This window comes from Salvelinus sp. IW2-2015, linkage group LG16 (genome assembly GCF_002910315.2).
Source record: "Salvelinus sp. IW2-2015 linkage group LG16, ASM291031v2, whole genome shotgun sequence".
Classification (NCBI taxonomy): Eukaryota; Metazoa; Chordata; class Actinopteri; order Salmoniformes; family Salmonidae; genus Salvelinus; species Salvelinus sp. IW2-2015.
Window position 1 is genome coordinate 11,669,525 of NC_036856.1, and position 19,100 is coordinate 11,688,624.

General features: G+C 41.5%; 3 protein-coding genes across 7 annotated transcripts in view; 2 read left to right on the plus strand and 1 right to left on the minus strand.

Annotated features, from left to right (window-relative positions):
- Positions 1 to 7,187, plus strand: part of tpm4a (tropomyosin 4a) — a 43,705-nt gene extending 36,518 nt beyond the window's left edge. For 2 of the 4 annotated variants that reach the window (XM_024004864.2, XM_024004866.2), the window contains 7 exons: positions 1,804 to 1,937; positions 2,283 to 2,400; positions 2,550 to 2,620; positions 2,915 to 2,990; positions 3,688 to 3,750; positions 3,863 to 3,932; positions 5,860 to 7,187. In XM_024004864.2, coding sequence (XP_023860632.1) covers positions 1,804 to 1,937; positions 2,283 to 2,400; positions 2,550 to 2,620; positions 2,915 to 2,990; positions 3,688 to 3,750; positions 3,863 to 3,932; positions 5,860 to 5,942 — 615 coding nt within the window. In that variant the 3' untranslated portion in view covers positions 5,943 to 7,187. Of the gene's footprint in view, positions 1 to 1,803; positions 1,938 to 2,282; positions 2,401 to 2,549; positions 2,621 to 2,914; positions 2,991 to 3,687; positions 3,751 to 3,862; positions 3,933 to 4,982; positions 5,252 to 5,859 lie in introns of those variants that run through there. The other 2 variants (XM_024004863.2, XM_024004865.2) reach the window with 1 other exon arrangement.
- Position 7,188: 1 nt separating this feature from the next.
- Positions 7,189 to 10,404, minus strand: LOC111976118 (small ribosomal subunit protein eS27-like). 2 transcript variants are annotated; one of them, XM_024004875.2, is made up of 4 exons: positions 10,245 to 10,399; positions 9,438 to 9,546; positions 7,671 to 7,781; positions 7,189 to 7,535 (listed from the first exon to the last, which is right to left on the minus strand). In XM_024004875.2, the coding sequence occupies exons 1-4, from the start codon at positions 10,248 to 10,250 to the stop codon at positions 7,507 to 7,509; spliced, it is 255 nt and encodes an 84-aa protein (XP_023860643.1). In that variant the 5' UTR covers positions 10,251 to 10,399; the 3' UTR covers positions 7,189 to 7,506. The 2 variants fall into 2 exon arrangements, with proteins under 2 accessions (XP_023860643.1, XP_023860642.1); XM_024004874.2 differs by lacking the exon at positions 7,189 to 7,535 and having other exon boundaries at positions 7,606 to 7,781; positions 10,245 to 10,404.
- A 178-nt stretch (positions 10,405 to 10,582) lies between these two features.
- Positions 10,583 to 19,061, plus strand: LOC111976113 (ras-related protein Rab-8A). Its single transcript, XM_024004868.2, has 8 exons — positions 10,583 to 10,765; positions 12,850 to 12,910; positions 13,059 to 13,119; positions 13,482 to 13,559; positions 13,677 to 13,766; positions 14,032 to 14,097; positions 15,730 to 15,780; positions 15,869 to 19,061. The coding sequence occupies exons 1-8, from the start codon at positions 10,642 to 10,644 to the stop codon at positions 15,956 to 15,958; spliced, it is 621 nt and encodes a 206-aa protein (XP_023860636.1). The 5' UTR covers positions 10,583 to 10,641; the 3' UTR covers positions 15,959 to 19,061.
- The last annotated feature ends 39 nt before the right edge of the window (positions 19,062 to 19,100 follow it).

The window sequence follows — 19,100 nt, forward strand, 5'->3', positions numbered from 1 at the left end:
AACAAAGAGAAGAGATTACCTATTCGAAGACATTTCACTGTACTTGTGCACGTGACATTAAAAACTTAAAACTTGAAAGTCTGATGTTAGATCGCCATTATAAACTAGTACCTCAACACATTGCGCATTGTTTTAGTGGAAATCCCTGGTAATCGTGTTTCTATGCTGCTGATATTTTGACTACAGCCGTTAAACTGTTCAGGAGCTAGCTCTGTTGCTAACTGCTGCCTGTCTGTATCTGGACCTGTTTTACAGCCGCAAACCGACCTGCATACCTAACTGACCTGCGCTCATGAATAGAATGTTTGTTAATGTGTGGAGGAATTCTCCAGATAGACATTACTTCACCCAGGAAATAACAATCGTTTTCCGGCCTGGTTTGTATTTTCTTTCAAACTGTCTGGCAGTTGATCTGATATCCATAAAATCCCATCAAGAAGTTAGGGAACGATATATTATCCACAATGATTCATTTTGTGGTCAATTTATGCGACAGCATTCACTTTCTGGAAAATCGGTCATCGTCGCGTTGGATTCAATTGGCTTTTAGCTGGCTGGCTGTTGTTCCATCAATCTTTCATTTAACAGACATTTCCTGTCCTCCTCCACTGTCTCTTTACAGGCTTCTGTCGTAACTAGGGAAAGACAGAGAGAGAGAGAGAGAGAGAGAGAGGGAGGATGGGTGGGGTGTCAGTCAGCCTGAAAGAGAGGGAGAGATCAAGAGAAAGCAAAAGAGAGGCATAGAATGGAGAGTGCTGACTAACCACAGTCCCTGAGCAGAGCAGGAAGCTGTGTCTCTTCTCCACAGTCAGCTCAGAGCAAGAGCAGGAAGCCATGTCTCTCTCCCACAGTCAGCTCAGAGCACGAGCAGAGCAGGAAGCCATGTCTCTCTCCCACAGTCAGCTCAGAGCAGAGCAGGAAGCCATGTCTCTCTCCCAGTCAGCCCTGAGCAGAGCAGGAAGCCATGTCTCTCTCCCACAGTCAGCCCAGAGCAGAGCAGGAAGCCATGTCTCTCTCCCACAGTCAGCCCNCCAGTCAGCCCTGAGCAGAGCAGGAAGCCATGTCTCTCTCCCACAGTCAGCCCAGAGCAGAGCAGGAAGCCATGTCTCTCTCCCACAGTCAGCCCAGAGCAGAGCTGGAATATCCAGCCCATGAGAAAATGGAATGGAATGGCACTCACTCTGCACAAATAGCTCCTAATTACCCTTTTCCCCTGTGCTCTGTTTGCTCTCTCTCCAACTGGAAACCGCCCTCTCTGTGGCCCTTTTATTCCAGGCCCTAGCCCTAACGTGTGTTTTACTGGCCTCTGAGACAGCATGTCTCTGGCATGCAGGCCTAGTGTTAGGCCTAGTGTTCAGTCCTCACACCCATGGTAACTACCTGACTGAAAGACTGACTGGCTGGAGATAGGACCAAGTGATAGAGGGCAGTGGAGGGCAGCTCCCTTTGTCAACACGCCTTGTAATTAGGAGGAGAGTAACTGCAGGTTATGTAAAATGGGTCTGGTCATGGTCAGCCAGAGGCAGGCCTGCGGGTGCTGTACTGAACTGTGGGAGAAGTAGTAGTAGGGCCTGAGTGAGTCGGAGTTTGCTGGAGAACTTCCATTGCACTGGTCTTGAGTCAGTTCGCTGGGAGGTGGATATGCTTATGGACTAAATAAATGTTTGCTTTTCTGTTTGCTTTCTACAACGTGGATCGTTTATCGAGTGAAGAGCATCCATTTTAGTACAACAGCGTTACGATGTGAGTGTGACCCTGATATCTGTCTAACCTTTGACCCTTCTTCCCTCTCTCTTCTCCCAGGCGGAGGGTGATGTGGCGGGTCTGAACCGCAGGATCCAGCTAGTCGAGGAGGAGTTGGACCGGGCCCAGGAGAGGCTGTCTACCGCGCTGCAGAAACTGGAGGAGGCAGAGAAGGCCGCAGACGAGAGCGAGAGGTCAGTACCAGCCAGCCACAGAACCTGATGGATTTATAATCTTTAATTTGACAGCATATTTATATGCCCTATATTCCTGCTAATTTGAGGCCTGTTGGATGGTACCGGGCACATGCAGCTTGCTTTGAAGGTTCTTTATCGTTATAAGGTTTGTTGCTATGTGCTTTGCTAGCAAATGACAAGCCCCTTCAATAGCGTACTGAAAGCGCGCTCTTTCCCAGACAGCCATCTTGATTGTGTAAAACGATTCAATGTGCCTCCATGTTGAATGGGCTATCTAAATGACACTTGAAATTGAGTGTGTCTTGGGTGTTGCTGACATCGCTGTGTCTCCTGTCCAATCAGAGGAATGAAGGTGATAGAGAACAGGGCCTCCAAGGACGAGGAGAAGATGGAGATCCAGGAGATGCAGCTGAAGGAGGCCAAGCACATCGCTGAGGAGGCCGACCGCAAATACGAGGAGGTGAGACGTCATACTGTCTGCAGTTCTACACCAACCGTCTGTTCACCCATCCATAGTATTTTCATCCTGTTCTCCCATTCACTTCTCTTCCTTTTCATATTCCTTTTCATCTTACTGTTCACTCATACAGTTGGCTCTGTCTACCTTAGGTGGCCCGTAAGCTGGTGATCTTGGAGGGAGAGCTGGAGAGAGCTGAGGAGAGGGCAGAGGTCTCAGAACTGTAAGTGCAGCACAGTCCGCCTATTACGCTGGAATACAAAGGGGAATTGGGGGTTAGGACCTCTTTGATGGGGTCTCTTATCCTCCTATTTAGAAATAGAAGAGTCAAAAGACTAAGGTTTGTAAGGAGTTTTATAAAAAAAAAATTTAATGAACATTTAAAAAACAGTGTRCAGTTAAAGTCCATTTTCTGCCATAAGCTAAAATGGACATCAGTAACTTGAAGGTTTTTCCAGGCTTGTGTAGCTATTACAATGTCAAAGCGAAGTACTTTTCTTCCTATCTCCCCCTGTAGTAAATGCAGTGACCTGGAGGAGGAGTTGAAAAATGTGACCAACAACCTCAAGTCCCTAGAAGCCTCGTCTGAGAAGGTCAGTGTGCATACTATTACATCATACAAGTAAATGCAGTCAACTGCTGATAAGTGAACGTTGGATAAGTGCGAAGTGCGGTGTAGATCACCATTCCCAAATCAAAATACACGACTTTAACTTATTCTGGATATCTGCATGTTCGGGGTTAGTTCACCCACTTCAGGGATGTCTCGAGCCTTTGCATTTATCAGGAGTTGAATCTACATGGCTGACGTGAAAGCAGAGTAGTTTTGAGTATAATCACTGCCTGCCGCACTTTTACCTTCACAGACGTCAGAGCAAAGACCCTGTTATCACTGTACGAACTGGACGTTGATTTCTTTATGAGAATGTTGATGATGCATGAAGGTGTAATAGTCCTAAACCAGCACAGATTTGTCTCTGCGTTCCTCCCCAGGTGCTCTAGTGCCAGTCACGCCACATGATTCCACCGTAGCCACTTAAGCAGTTGCCCTGTGCTGATTAAATCAATGTCCTTCTCTTTGGCATCGCAGCACAATGTGTTCCTTATACCAACCCATAGCCAGTTTGATCACACCTGAAGAGTTGTGTTACAACTAAGCATGGTTGACAAACAGTCCTGCAAGACCATCAGTCTCTGTGCACTTTCATGCTAATATGTCTGTATCTGTCTTGGAGTTCAGACATGTTCAAGAGTTCAGAGCTTGTCTGTAACAGACTTGTATTTTGACAGTACTCAGAAAAAGAGGACAAGTATGAGGAGGAGATCAAGGTTCTTAGTGACAAGCTGAAGGAGGTAAGCAACTGCTGGCAGCTGATTCTTAATTCATCCAGTAGTAAACCAATTTGCTCCATGTCTAAGATGGCGTCTTGTTCTGACGCCCTCCCACTCCCTCTGTGTCCCCCAGGCTGAGACTCGTGCAGAGTTTGCAGAGAGGACTGTGGCCAAACTGGAAAAGTCCATCGACGACCTGGAAGGTATGAGTGCTTTGTTTAAGAAACTGTTACAAACTGCTCTATGGCAATATAGAAGAGAAAGTCAACTTATCTTAGTGTAGAGCAAGTTACTGCAAGTTCGACATATTTTATTGCATGATATTAAACTATATTTTGAAAGAACAGTTTTATCATTGTTTTTAGTAGCAACTCAGACCTGTAAACCTGAGTATCTCTAACAAGAATAACATACAGGGACTGTAGTATATCAGGCAAGTGAGGCCACAGTTTACCATATACATTTCTCCCAGGGAGACGTTCCAATTTATTAAATTACTAAAGATGTCAAAGCTTGTTCAGGAATCCTCAGTGGGTGTAGTTTCCTAGGTCAAGAGGTCTGGTTATTTAATCCTCTCCGTGAGCAAAGAAACATCATCTTAATATACACAGTTCCATTTTGTGATAACGTTTCACGTTGACACGGTCCCAGCAAGGGTTTTGTGTTTCAACTAGCTGGAAATATTTCTCTGGAAGAAAGGGTACCTTGCCAAACGTATGGAAACTTCTCCGACAAGCTAATAAAACACACTGCTGTGGTCTCAAGTGTAAAGAAATATGTAGGCCCATTCTCTACTAACCGGCAAAACGCTGGCTTCCAAAGAGAACCACTTTTTGTGTCTGCTGTCTGCACAAAGGACAAAGTATGCTCAAATTCCTTTTAGATCAGCATATTTGGTCCTAAAGCCACATGGAATGGGTTTACCGGTATGAAGTACTTTGATGAAAACCTTTAAATGGGCTTAATTGCATAAGGTAGTCACTTCCTGCCCATAAAAAAAGATTTCCAACATTTTTTTTTTTTAAATGCTCACAGGTAGACAAACATCTCTTATCTTTCTGGCATATTCTGTTCTGAAATGTTTATACTGTATGAATTTTCTCTTCTGCAACCAGTGACCTGTCCTCTATTTCTCTTCCCTCTCTTTTTGCTGCTATTTCTTTTCTCATTTCCTGTCCTTCATCTCTCTCTCTGCTACTGCTGCTTCCCTTGGGCCTTACCTGCACTACTTCCTGCTGCGCTTTGACCTCCAGATGAACTGTACGCTCAGAAGCTGAAGTACAAGGCAATCAGCGAGGAGCTGGACCATGCCCTCAATGACATGACCTCCTTGTAGATGTCTCTTCCTGTCTGTCTCATGCTGCCTCTAGGGTGTCTGTCCTCTTACCCTTCCCACTGTAGGCCTACTGTGTCCCAGGGTTCACTTCCAGAAACACAGGCCTTTCACCAGTTCTCTGTGCCTTCTGTCCATCTCACTGTGCAAATGAAACTCATTAAAAGCCTAATCTTTCCTACATCAAAACCAGCCTTTCTTCTTGAATGAAATGTTTAAATGTTTCAAAACAACTGTTTTAAGAAGGTGAGAATTTATGGAGTGACGTATGCATCGCGTTGAGTGTCCCTCACCTCTTTTGCATATATCTCACACAACTATGTATCTCTTGACTAACACACTCCTGGTTGCAGTTTCAGTATTTGAGGTGTGTTCACAGCAACGTGTTTTAAAAAGTGTGCTTTTTGCTTACAGCTCATAAGATCGGAAATGTCCAGTGGCTTTGTCTTTTAAGTTCAGTTCAACAAATTGCTTTCAATAGACTGTTACTGTACATAGCTGCTGAATAGATGCAGACTTCACCATCATCCGTGTTTATGCATGCAAATCTGCCTTTTGTTTTGGGTAGGGTTCTTTAGTGTGGTTGGGGTTTGCATATGGAACAACTTAACATGACCATAGCAGTTATGTTAAACAGCTGTTGGACATACTGTATAAGAATCGCTTTGGCGTCAGTGTAGACTATTGTTTACTAAACCTAAGGAGAATGAATGAATATGAATCAACTTTATGATGCTCCTGTCCTGTGTGGTTTCATTCAATTATTCTTCAATATGTCATTATTTTTTATTTTCCAGAAAAATTAGCAGGTGCCAAAGAAGAGAACTTGGGGATGCATCAAGTCCTGGATCAAACACTGCAAGAGCTCAACAGCTTATAAAAATTATGAAGAAGATGGAGAGGATAAAAGTCTTGCAACGTTCCATAAATATTCCATTTCGTTCCACATTTTCAGCTGTAAAGTCTTATTCCCAGTGAAAGGGGATTAACTTAAATACTTGTACCCTTAATATTCTCTTCTCTTTTTAAGTCACAACTTTCTCTCTCTCTCTTTAAGAGAAATACATTCCGTTTCTTATGTTTACAGCATTTTGTTTTATGGCACTTTGAGATTATAGACCAGCATTAAAATAAAATGGATTATGACCATATTTACAGTCTTATATTCAGACCAATTAGTAAAGGATAGAAAAAAACGACAATTCATATCTGAAGTGTGCACTCCAAGAGCATGTTTTTGAAATAGGTCATGGTCTTCATTTTATGTATGATTCATGAGCTCCACCTAGAGGTCTTATGTGAACAGTTTACAGGAATCAGCTTTACTGTCCATGCACCCATTGACATGATCATATTTAATGCATTCACAATGCGTGTGATCATATTCACAGGTTGGACTGTGCCGTTTCAGAATGAGCCAATATTCTACCTTTGGTGTGCTTGCGTGTGTTAACATGGTCGTTGAGACTAGAGGATGACTAGGAAAGTATGGTGAACATGTCTGTGGTGCTACTTGTGGTGGTATAATACTATGACTGACAGACAGTCAGGTGGAGTGTTTGCCAAAGCCAAACTCAAATGTTTTTGATGTGAAAAGAGCCTCATACAAATCCTTTAAAGAACTGCATCCCATCCTCTGACTTAACCTATAATCTGTATGGTTTTAAAGTGCCCCCATATGCTGACATGCAGCTTCATAGCACCTCCTTTCCACTATCCCAACTCTACATTCGACTGCCTAGCCTTGGATGTAAAATCACATTCCTGGTATTAAATGTGGTGGTAGCATATGCAGTAAACGTTATGCCAAATAAGCACCACTGGAGCCTCAATCAAGGTAATAAAACATGGATACTTATTGTATATAGTAGAATAATGTTAGTTATTGAGAAGATGTATTGCTCCAGTTTTTCACCACTTTCCGGCAGGGGAACTCTCGAAACCAAAGAATACACATACCGGAGAAGATGAACCCTCCAATGTTTTTATTGTTGTCTGTGAAGGTGATCATGGCTTCTCATCCTTGGCCCGTGAAAAAAGGTTCTCATTTGACTTGAGTCTGTGTTGAAATGTTTCATTCACCTTTCCCTCTTTCAATCTAATAAATTTTTACAAAACAAAGTAACCTGGCTTAAGCGATTGTTTATTTGATTATTTACTAAGAAAAAAATATACATTTCATACACATACAGAGGCAGACTATTTCAACTTATATTATATCATATTATTCCTATTCAATATGAAAAGAAGGCATAATATTGTAGCTGAACATTAATCTGCATGAAAGACATCACAATAAGATCAAAGCACTGTCAATCAGCTCAGCTAAATATACCCATTCCAATCAACATAAGGTAAGCTAAAATTAAGACTGAACAGTCAGAATCATCCATGGTCCACCTTCCACGACTATCAGAGTTGAAAGCTCACTACTGAAACTTCCCTCAGTGTTGCTTTCTTCTGAACGAGCAGCCTGGACAGAGGCGAGAAAGAGAAGTTGAAGTTAATAATCAGTAGACATTCAATAGAGCTCTAAACTGATATCGTGTGCACCTATGCTACTGTATAAGTTCAGGCTCTTGAGCAATGTGACTGTACAACTTCTTACCCTCAGTGAGGCGACATTTCCCCCCTCTGGGCTGGCACAGGACGAAGGAGCAGCCGCCACAGGGCACCACTCTCTGGGCATGACTGAACACTGTAGTGATCCTGTAGCAGCCTGGAATAAACGGGAAAACAAAGATGTTTTTCTGTTCCCTTATAATGTTTTTATTAAAGTGATAGTTCGGGATTTTGGCAATGACGCCATTTATCCACTTCCCCAGAGTCAGATGAGCTCATGGATACCATTTTTATGTACCTGCGTAGTTTGAAGGAAGCTGCTAACTAGTGTTAGTGCAATTGCTAACAAGCGTTAGCGCAATGTCTGGCATGCTAGCTGTTCCTGTAGATTTTGTCATTGCGCAACGCCAAAAGATACATAAAAATGGTATCCACAAGTTCATCTGACTCTGGGGAAGTAGCTAAAGGGCCTCATTGCCAAAATCCCGATATATCCCTTTAATAAGCATTTGTAAATGCTTTATTTTCATGCTTCATTTATTTGTTGTAAATTATAATTATTTTAGATAATAATGTTATTATAATAATAGTGGGAACACAATTTTTATTTAAGCTTTATTTAACTAGGCAAGTCAGTTAAGAACAAATTCTTATTTACAATGACGGCCTAGGAACAGTGGGTCAACTGCCTTGTACAGGGGCAGAACGACAGATTTTTATCATGTCAGCTCGGGGATTTTATCTAGCAACCTTTCGGTTACTGGCCCAACGCTCTAACCACTAGGCTCCCTGCCGCCCTGTACATACATACATACTACATGTACATAGTTTATCAATGCAGTATGGTAAATAGTGATGGGGGGGGAATAGTTACATATCATTATATTATTTTGGAAGATATACAGTATCCATACTTTGACTCCAAGTAGAGGGCTGCGCGTCCTGACAGAGATCATTGTGGTGCGTCGTAATTGTTCATGCTGTGGGCAGGAGCGGCCAGTCAGACAGACAATTTTGGGATGAAAATGTTTTTTTGGTCGCGCAGATTATTTGGAAACGATTGTCTTTTTGCTTTGTATGCATTAACCTGGGCCTACCTATTGTATTAAAAGCAACTTTTTGTCGCATTATTCACACACTCAGAATTCACTGCTTCAAGTTCAATGGCCTACCTCTCCTCTCCTAGTTGGGCTTGCAAGATCAAGTGTGCCTACAGTATGTGTGGTCTCAATTAAATAGAGTAGGCTGCCTACGCATGGGCGGAAGAGAATCACTTGACAGTAATCTTTCAAAGGAAATTAACTTAAATATAGTTTACTACAGTGTCTGTAAATAAATATTGGTAATGGAAAGAAGTGGCAGGTGCTCAACCAATGTGAGTCGAGGTGCAATCAAACAATTAGATCCTCATTGAAAAGGTAAAGGCTCAAGGCGCACACAGGCCATGGTGAGCAAGCATTGTGCTTTTTCATTTTCTGTGGCAAAACTCCAGTATTGTTCATCCAATAGCTTGTTCCCCATCTTCTTTCTAAATAGTGAGCCAACATGTTTCCAACACATTTATTTCCATGACTAATCAAAAATTATTTTCTCATGGTCTCTCTGCAGCAGATATATAGTGAGCAATATTTGGACCATCAAATCGCAATAAAATATCAGTATGGAAGTGCAATGCATATACAGAATCGTGATAATTACAATGCATATCGTATCGGCACATATGTATTGTGATAATATCATATCGTGAGGACCCTGGTAATTCCCAGCCCTGGTAAATCGCAAACTTGGGAAGTTGTACATCCTTACTACTCACCTGGGCATTTTACATCCATGAAGTAGGAGTTGGGACTCTGAACCAACCTCTTCTTCTTGTGTCTTTGCCTCTCAGCCACCAAAGTAGGGTGCATTAGGTCCTTAGCGAGCTGCAATACCGATTAATGTGTAAATATATGACTGTACAGTTTATACATTAAGATCCATAGGAAGATATAAACACAGATTAAAAGGGAAATCGTTAGTTAAAATAACATTTGATTTAACTGTATGGGTTTTAAGTAAATAAGTCAAGGGCGCCCTCTCATGTCTGATACAAAAACTTCAGCAGAGCTATTTTTGAGGCATGCCCAGACATGTATCCCATTCCCGGGACAAGCCCCACTATTTAATTTGTTCATGGCATGTGGTGAAAAAGTAATCAATCATCATACTTGAATAAAAGTAAAAAATAAAATTCTATACATCAAATTCCTTATATTAAGCAAACAGCACGATGTTTTACTTACGAACAGACAGTAGCACACTCCAACACTCAGACAAAATTTACAAACACAATATGTGTTTATTGAGTCCACCAGATAAGAGGCAGAAGGGATAACAAAACGTTATATTGATAGGTGCGTGAATTGGACCATATTGCTGTCCTGTCTGAGCATTCGAAATGTAACGAGTACTTTTGGGTATATATTTTTACTTAAGTACTTTACACCAATGACAGCAAGGCCCACAATAAAGAATTAAGCCATACAGTATTTGACTGGCTATTCCAATGGTGTAAACACGATAACGTTATATGTGACTCTGGTGTGGCTACTTCTCACATGAGCAAAGAAAAAACACTTACCGACATTGCTTCTCTTGGTTATTGTTATTTCACTGGCACTGTACTTTGATAACAAGATTATAGCACGGCTTTCAGACTGTACACTGATATTGTTGTCGTGAATGTGAAGCTGAGAAGTTGTAAAACTGCATAAAGGGTGAGATCATATAATGGGTGGGATCACATCTTAATGGGTGGGACATTGACTGCAAACGCACAATCAGCTGCCTTTTCTATTTTGATTGACAGTGGGAAGTCGCACTTCCGGAGCCACGACTGCTGTCAAGAGTGACATGTTGTTTGTCCAATCACTGGTCCAGTATAAATGGAAAAAGCAGTGACATATCCAAATATTTTTTTCAACTAACCATATCTCTTTACACAGCTGCCGGGCGGGATTTCCGCAATCGCTAATAACATGGCGAAGTCTTACGATTACTTGTTCAAATTACTGTTAATCGGCGATTCTGGCGTCGGAAAGACTTGTGTGTTGTTCAGATTTTCAGAAGATGCGTTTAACTCAACGTTTATCTCGACAATAGGTAAGTACATTTCGTAAGTTTTCTGGTTCGAAAAGTTATGCAGGAGGAGGGGTAGATAGCTCTCGACCCCAACTAGCAATATTGGTGGTGAGCGCCCATCCTGTCATGCTAACGCTAGCTAACTAGAGTTTGTTTGGTTAGCATTCAGTTCACCAGCCAGGAAACAATCGGCTTGTTACAGTACTCGCTTGACAATAAAAACAGCACTTCAGCATCCCCGGCATACCTCAACTTGAAATGTTCATGATATTTTTTTAGCTGGCGACGTCACCAGCTGACTCCTTAGCTATCTAGCTAACGTTAGCTGTCAGGTGAGTAAGTAGACTACAGTAACTACACAATAGATATATACAAAAGTATGTGGACACCATTTCAAATTAGTGGATTCCGCTATTTCAGCCACACCCGTTGCTGACAGGTGTATAAAATCGAGCACACAGCCTTGCAATATCCARAGACAAACATTGGCAGTAGAATGGCCTTACTGAAGACCTCAGTGACTTTCAACGTGGCACCGTCATAGGATGCCACCGTAACAAGTCAGTTTGTCAAATGTCTGCCCTGTTAGAGCTGCCATTTTCAACTATGTGCTGTTATTGTGAAGGGGAAACATCTATGAGCAACAACGTCTCAGCTATGAAGTAGTAGGCCACACAAGCTCAGCGCTTAAAAATCGTCTGTCCTTGGTTGCAACGCTCATTATTGCTATTGAGTTCCAAACTGCCATCACAATAACTGTTAGTTGGGCGCTTCATGAAATGTTTTTTTCATGGCCGAACTGCCATACACAAGCCTAAGATCACCATGCACAATGCCAAGCATTGGCTGGAGGGGTGTAAAGCTCGCCGTAATTGAACTCTGGAGCAGTGGAAAAGTGTTCTCTGGAGTGGTCAATCACACCATCTGGGTTTAGCGGATGCCAGGAGAACGCTACCTGCCTCAATGCATAGTGTCAATTGTAAAGGAATAATGGTCAGGGGCTGTTTTTCATGATTTGGGCTAGGCCCCTTATTTACAGAGAAGGGAAATCTTGACGCTACAGCGTACAAGGACATTGTAGACCATTATGTGCTTCCAACTTTGTGGCAACAGTTTGAGGTAGGCCCTTTACTGTTTTAGCATGACAATGCCCCTGTGCACAAACAGATGGTTTGTCGAGATCGGTGTGGAAGAACTTAACTGGCCTGCACAGAGCCCTGACCTTAACCCCATCGAACACCTTTGGGATGAATTCAAACTTCGACTGCGAGCCAGGCCTAATCGCCCAACATCAGTCCCCGGCCTCACTAATGCTCTTGTGGCTGAATGGAAGCAAGTCCCCGCAGCAATGTTCCAACATCTAGTGGAAAGCCTTCCCAGAAGAGTGGAGGCTGTTATAGCAGCAATGGGGGAACCAACTCCAATTAATGCCCATGATTTTAGAATGAGATGTTCGACGAGCAGGTGTCTATAYAAACAGAGTCGCACACTCCATGTATAAACTCCCAGTAATTGAGTGGAACAGACTAAAATGACATTTTCTTTAACTGCAAATCAGTTCAGTATATGCATTACCTGCCTTGTTGCTCGTGTTTTGATTTATTTTATGTTAATTTTAAAAGGTTTGGGTAAACCAGATGAGCATGTGTCCACATACTTTTGGTCATATTGTGTATTCTAGCTAGCTAATCTAGCAGTGACGTTCCTACACAGCAAGCAGTCCAATTTTAGCTGAGTTACATTACAAAAAGGTTAGCTCTGAGGTGAGGTCTCCCCTGAAGTTTTGCAGCAATTTACATTGAAATCGTTGACTTCCTGTGTGTGGCTTGCAACATCATCTAAAATAATGGGCCTCCCTAGCCAGACCCCAGTCACTCTGGACTTGGTGTCATGCAAATAAGTACTTGCTAGCTTCCGAGCAAATGTTGAATGCAGTCTGCTTTTGCCACCTGTGCATAAACAGTGCTGTACATCAACGTCAAATGGTTGTTTCAAAAATCCTTTGTCATTTGCAACTCCTAGACGACAGTAAAATGTACATCTATTTTAGGTGGGTAGAAGTGCAAGAATTGTCTCACTCTTGCTATTCCCCTTTGCCTTTTTAGGTATTGATTTCAAAATTAGAACAATAGAACTAGACGGGAAGAAGATCAAGCTACAGATATGGTAAGACAGCCCTTTGACTTCTTCACTGTGTCTTAAATTATGTATTAGAAAGAGCACCTTGGGAATGCTCACAATTGGCCTATAATTCAACAAGTGGGTTGATTCAGGGATAGGAATGAAAGGCTCTCATTGTGTTGTTCTCTACCAGGGACACAGCTGGCCAGGAGCGGTTTCGAACAATCACAACGGCATATTACAGAGGAGCCATGGTCAGTCGCCTTGCTTCACTATGTCACTCTCACAATGTCAGAAATGTACTAAGCATATGCCTAGCTAGCTAAGAACTTAGTTTGAATTTTAAGAAAATAATAATATTCAGAGACCTTCATGGCGATCAGTGCATCAACTAATAGATTCCGCACTAGTTTGAGCCTCTCCCTTTTATGGTTGTAAATGAAGCAGTACATACCTGAGATCATCCATGGGAGGTGGGTACAATCACCCTGGAATCCTGTTTAGGCCCTTTATAACAATTTGCTATCCTCCCAAGTGTACAGGTTTCTCAAGTTTAACAGGATGCTGATATCTGACGTGCTCTGTTAAAGTGGTTTTGTTTTTTCTTCCTCCCCAGGGCATCATGTTAGTCTTCGACATCACCAACGAGAAGTCATTTGAAAACATCAAGAACTGGATAAGGAATATAGAGGAGGTAGTCGTCAGAAATTGCAACATTTATATCTCTGTAGGAGAACAGAAGTCAGTGAAATTGAAGGCGTTGCATTGCTCTATAAATACTATGGATGACTTATCCTCTCTTCCTGTCCAGCATGCCTCTGCAGATGTGGAGAAGATGGTGCTGGGCAACAAGTGTGACGTCAATGACAAGCGACAGGTGTCCAAAGACAGAGGGGAGAAGGTGGGTGTTCACTGACCAGTAAATGAAAAGTATCATATCATAAACTAAATAACTGATAGTGTCTATACAGTAGATGTCGATTTCTGATTGTGATACTGTCCATGTAGCCACTCAAGGGCACCTGATCCACGCAAACTTACATTAAAACGCTGCACGTAAGCTCACGGGATCAGGTGGCTTTGCGAGGCAACATGGACAGTACAATCAGAAATCTACATGTTGACTGAGGTTTTTTGTGTGTGTCCCTCTTATCTCCTGTTGGCAGTTAGCGTTGGAGTACGGTATTAAGTTTATGGAGACCAGTGCAAAGGCCAACATCAACGTGGAGAATGTGAGTTGCAGTGGGGTAAAATTTGATAAGACTGCAATTAATATGATCAAAGTCTATTAAACCGAATGCCTGACTCGATTTAACATTATAGTAAAACCATGTGCAATTATGTGTTTAGCTGACTAAGATCAAGGAATGGTCATGAGAAGAGAATATCAAAGCAAGTATTATTTAATAACTTTGTTAAATGAATGGATTCATATTAGAGGTCTTCACGGGTCTAAAAACTTTTTTAAATATTGCGACACATTCCGAACGAACCCGAGGACAACTAGACCCATTCCGTATCGACCTGGTTGGCTCCAGACCCGGTCCGATCCGAGTGAGGAAGCAGCATAAAATAATTTTTATAAGCTACTTTATTAACCGGAGCTGATAAAACGTAAGAGGGAGAGAGAGGTGCTGCTTTAGCAGGTGGGGGAGGGGCCGAACTGTGAGCGAGTGACACGGGGAGGAAGAGATGGCAACCAACCAAGACGACTCGCACTATAGTAGACTAATGGCTGCCGTAGCTAACTTATTTATCGTCACATATTATTATGTAGTACCTGTCTTGACGGCATCAAACTGGGAGAAGCTAATTAAGCTCGCTAGCTAGGCTAATTGCAGTTTTTCATCCTACAGTTACAAATAACAACTCCATTCAGAATATTAAGTAGCAGCCTAGCTGTTTGCTCTTGGTCATTGTAGCCTATCCTCCTTTAACATTTTAATTACATCATTTTAATTACATCTTCCATTGATTAGATGTCTCCTAACTTTTGACATACACAGAGGCTCTATGACTAGCTCAATGCTGCTTTGATGGCTTATGATTGGCCAAAAACAAGCTACACGTGCTATGCTCCACTCTCGTGAAAAGCAAGAGTAGCAGCATAAATTATTAAAATGTCGTTCTCTCTCTACTGCAGCAGTTGCGTTCGGATCTGTACCAGGCCTTCCGGACAAGTCAGTTAAAATTACACACACCCGTGACTTTATTTAGAATTCTGGATCCAGACCCGCTCGAGTCCCGGTTTGGGTCTTGGGTATTCGGGTACAAATGGATCCGTGAAGACCTCTAATTCACACACAAGTCATAATATTAAGGTTAACTTACAAGACAAAGCATGAACAAAGAGATGCCTACTAGGCCAGAGTCTGAGGAAATATCATACAACCGTTATCCAATGGACTGCATGCAGGATAAGCGGGAGAACAACAGACCTTCATTTCAAACATCTGAAGGTGTAAAACCAACCACCATTGACCAATCATATGATACAAAGTTTACAGTAACCTGATCACCCATAGGGCGTCACAGCATCTAAAGGCTTGTGTGAGGGATGAGACCAATGTAAATAAGGCAGAATTCCTGAAGACAAACCCCTATTCATCTATAGTCATTTAAAGTTCACCCTGTACAAATGCAAGTTACCACAGAGATCATACATCCATATAGACTGCTTAATTTGCCATGCAGCCCCAGGTGACAGCGAGCACATCGTTTAGGGCCGAGCCTACAGAGTTGACTCATTCCAAGCAGTTCTAAAAACAATGGGAGTACAGTGATGTTAGTGAAAGACAATGCACATTGTTTTGTCTCTTTGATTTGATCTCTATTTGCCCTGTTTTTCCCCCTGACATTTTCAGGCATTTATGACCCTTGCCAGAGACATCAAGGCGAAAATGGACAAGAAACTGGTAAGTATGTGTAGTATGTGCACATCTATTTTAGAGGGGCTATAATGTGTGTGCCCTTTGACTTACACTGAGTGTATGTGTGTTCCAGGAGGGCAACAGTCCTCAGGGCAGCAGTCAGGGGGTGAAGATCACAGAGCAGCCCAAGAAGAGCAGTTTCTTCCGCTGCACCCTCCTGTGAGGACCACGGCCTTAACATTGTCCACAGCTGGACAGAACTGGACTGAGCTTGCTCAGAGCTCTCCTCTCTTTCGCCCTGTTCTCATTCCCCATATCCCAGGCCTCTGGGCTTTGAGCTTTTTTTCTGATTCACCATGTGTCCCCCAGTTTAAAAACGGAAGTATTCATTGGTCAGGTGGATCAATCAGGGCTGTTGGATGGAGATCTCTATACCAGGCACTCCTCATGCTCTTATATCGTCTCTCATAATTACACTTAGGCTTCTGCTCCCCCTCTCCTCTCTTTGTCTTATGCAACTGGTATTGTTACAGGTACTTCATGTTGCTATGTGGTTGCACTGCTGCCAAAGTTGATCCTTAGTGAGGTTTTTTTTTATCAACGTGAATGAACCTTATCCTTAAAAGCAGTGGCTTATTTCCATGATAAGACTAGTTAACCATCATATATACATCTGATGTCTTCTGTCAGATAGTTGCCTTCTGTGTCATCTAGCTACTACTATGGAGATCTATGCGTCCCTGTTTCTTCCTTTCTCAAATGATAGTGATCCTCTCTATTCTACCTTGACATTACTCATTTGCCATCCAACAAATAGCATCCAAGAAAGACACTTATTTTCTTAAGTAAATACCAAGAAAAATTCTGAAGTCTTACCATGTTAATAGTGAAGACGTGTGAGGACAGTGGGAAGGTAGGCCCCTAAATGGCAGGCAATCCAAGATGATTAGGCAGCCAGTACGTTGTAATAAACTTTAGTGAACTGTTAACAGAAAAGATGCATAATTGGAGCAGATCAGCATTGTACATGAGGAAGCACAACTGCAATGCGTTTTGACGCCGACTGTAGAAGTTAAAACGCGTTGCAGTTGTGCTTCCTCATGTACAATGCTGATCTGCTCCAATATGTATATTTTCTGTTAACAGTTCACTAAAATGTATTGCAACGTACTGGCTGCCTAATCATCTTTTTTTCTTCTTCAATAGTGGACATTCCATCTTAGACATTCCAAAAAAAAAAAAAAAAGACCTGTGTTCATCATTTTACATGTACTCTATCATTATGCAGTTCCAATTTGTTTTCTGCGCAAGGTTTATTAACCATATTTGAGTGGTAAAACAATTCTGTGCCGATATCTGCACATTTTGATTGCACTTTAGTAATGAAATTGCCTTCACTGCTTAAAATTTGCAAAAGCATGTCTTATTCTGTTCCCTTGTATAGAAATATGTCAGTGTTCTTTAGAACTATTACATTCTGGAACTTCCAGTGGCTGTCAGTTGAAATCTGTTTCACAGTAACATCAGTCTAGTTAGATCACAATTCATTTCCTAACAATTGAGTTGCATAAATTGCCCACATCTTTGGTTTTGGCATTCAAAATGTGTTTTAATATTAAACCACTCCACAAAATGTTTTATTTGCTCCAATTATGAATATTGCGTGTGATGTGGAGACCACTGAAATGGAGAGAATTTTTTGGGTGGTAATAATCACTTTGTCATGGATTATTATGTCTTAGGCAACCTTTTCAAATGCCAACCTCAGCCTATTCCTTATTTGTTTACTGGTTGTTAAATTGGGATACTGTAATACCATTCGGGTTTAGTTTTGTGTGGCCTTTGTGACTTTTTCGTAGCCTGTTTTAATGCTGTTGTCAGTATTGTGGCAGAAAATTAGTGACAATGGCGCAAATATTAGTCTGCCTTAGTTGTTTTGTAGGCCTATAGTCCATTCCAATTAAAGTACATGTTATGGTTATAGGAACTTAATTGAATAACGTCAACCTACTGTATTGAGAATATTTGAAATACAATATGCAATGACAGTCCATTTCACTAGAGAACCACTCCTGCAGCTTTGTTAGTCGAGGATAGTCGCTAACGTTATGTTTTCCTAATACTTTCTGCTTTAAAACTGAAGAGGCCCACATTTTGGTGTTGATAATTACTATTCATGTGCCAGTATTAAGACAATCTAATTCTGGGTGTTTTGGGTTTGATTTAATGTTGCAGTTTTACATTGGCATCAGTACTTTATCTAAGCACTAGGGGGCAATGTAGTGACATGGCAATGGACTAAAATGTCACTAGCAACGAGTCAGAGGACATGTAGTCAGTATTTTCAGTGCAACAACAAAACATCCAAATATGAAAGTGCCCTTGTAGAAACCCTTGCCAGAGTTGAAATATTCTACCAGTCCTGATCCTCAAGACTTAATCATAGTCTCAGTGATTTTTTTTTTGTCCGCTATAGGGTGACAATGTTAAATGGATGCCTGGAGGAAAGTAGCTTTGCTTATTGGATTTTGCGTTTCGATTTCGTTCTCGTTCCTTGCTTGTCCTTCCCTCTGAATTTGCCACTGTCCATGACAACAAGCGTGTCTTATTTTCACCTAATACTTAATATCATGGTCTTTGCAACTATGCATCAGTTTGCACATTTGCCTTCAAGAGCTTTTCTTTGAGATTAGACATGTGCAAAGGATAATTATTGCATTGCTTTCTGTTCTCTTTATACTTTGGCACTCCCATCATTCCATTCAATCCGTCTTAATGTGGAACTTGCATTCCATTTGTCAACACAAACATTTATAGGAAATTGAGCACATATTAAATCGCAGCAAAAGGAAATTACTTCCCCCTGAATTTGCACAGCTCTTATCTCTACTTGTGACCAAGTACATTGTATTTAGAAACTGAAATATATATATATTATTTTGCGGATGAGCTTTTTATGTCCTCTCTTGTGTAGAACATCACGTGTGGCACAGTCAGTTTGCTGAGCCGCTGTGTATGTTCGGGACCTTGTATAGGTCTGGCAAATGTTTATTCAGAATAGCAATTATGAAGGTTTCGTTTCCTTTTGGTGGAACTATTTGTACATCTTTTTCAGTTCATAAATCAGTCCATCATTCCATGTTCAAGACCATTTGGATTTCATAGATAACTATGGAAAATGCGGAGAAATAGCATTTAGAAAACAATTGTAAATAAGACAGATCTAAAATGATTGTACTGTACTTTCATAAATATTACTGAATTGATCTACACCTTTGTAGATGTGTACTTTTGATGATTTATTAAAATGATTATTTTAAAACTTGCTGCAGTTTCTCAATTTACTTACAACTTATTAGGCTACC

Excerpts from the sequence above, each read along its gene's own strand:
- LOC111976118 (XM_024004874.2), bottom strand. Across the intron at positions 7,782-9,437 it reads CATGGATGTAAAATGCCCAG|GCTGCTACAGGATCACTACA; the intron begins GTGAGTAGTAAG and ends CGTTTATTCCAG.
- LOC111976113 (XM_024004868.2), top strand. The coding sequence starts at position 10,642 with ATGGCGAAGTCTTACGATTACTTGTTCAAATTACTGTTAATCGGCGAT. Across the intron at positions 10,766-12,849 it reads AACGTTTATCTCGACAATAG|GTATTGATTTCAAAATTAGA; the intron begins GTAAGTACATTT and ends TTGCCTTTTTAG. Across the intron at positions 13,120-13,481 it reads CATATTACAGAGGAGCCATG|GGCATCATGTTAGTCTTCGA; the intron begins GTCAGTCGCCTT and ends CTTCCTCCCCAG.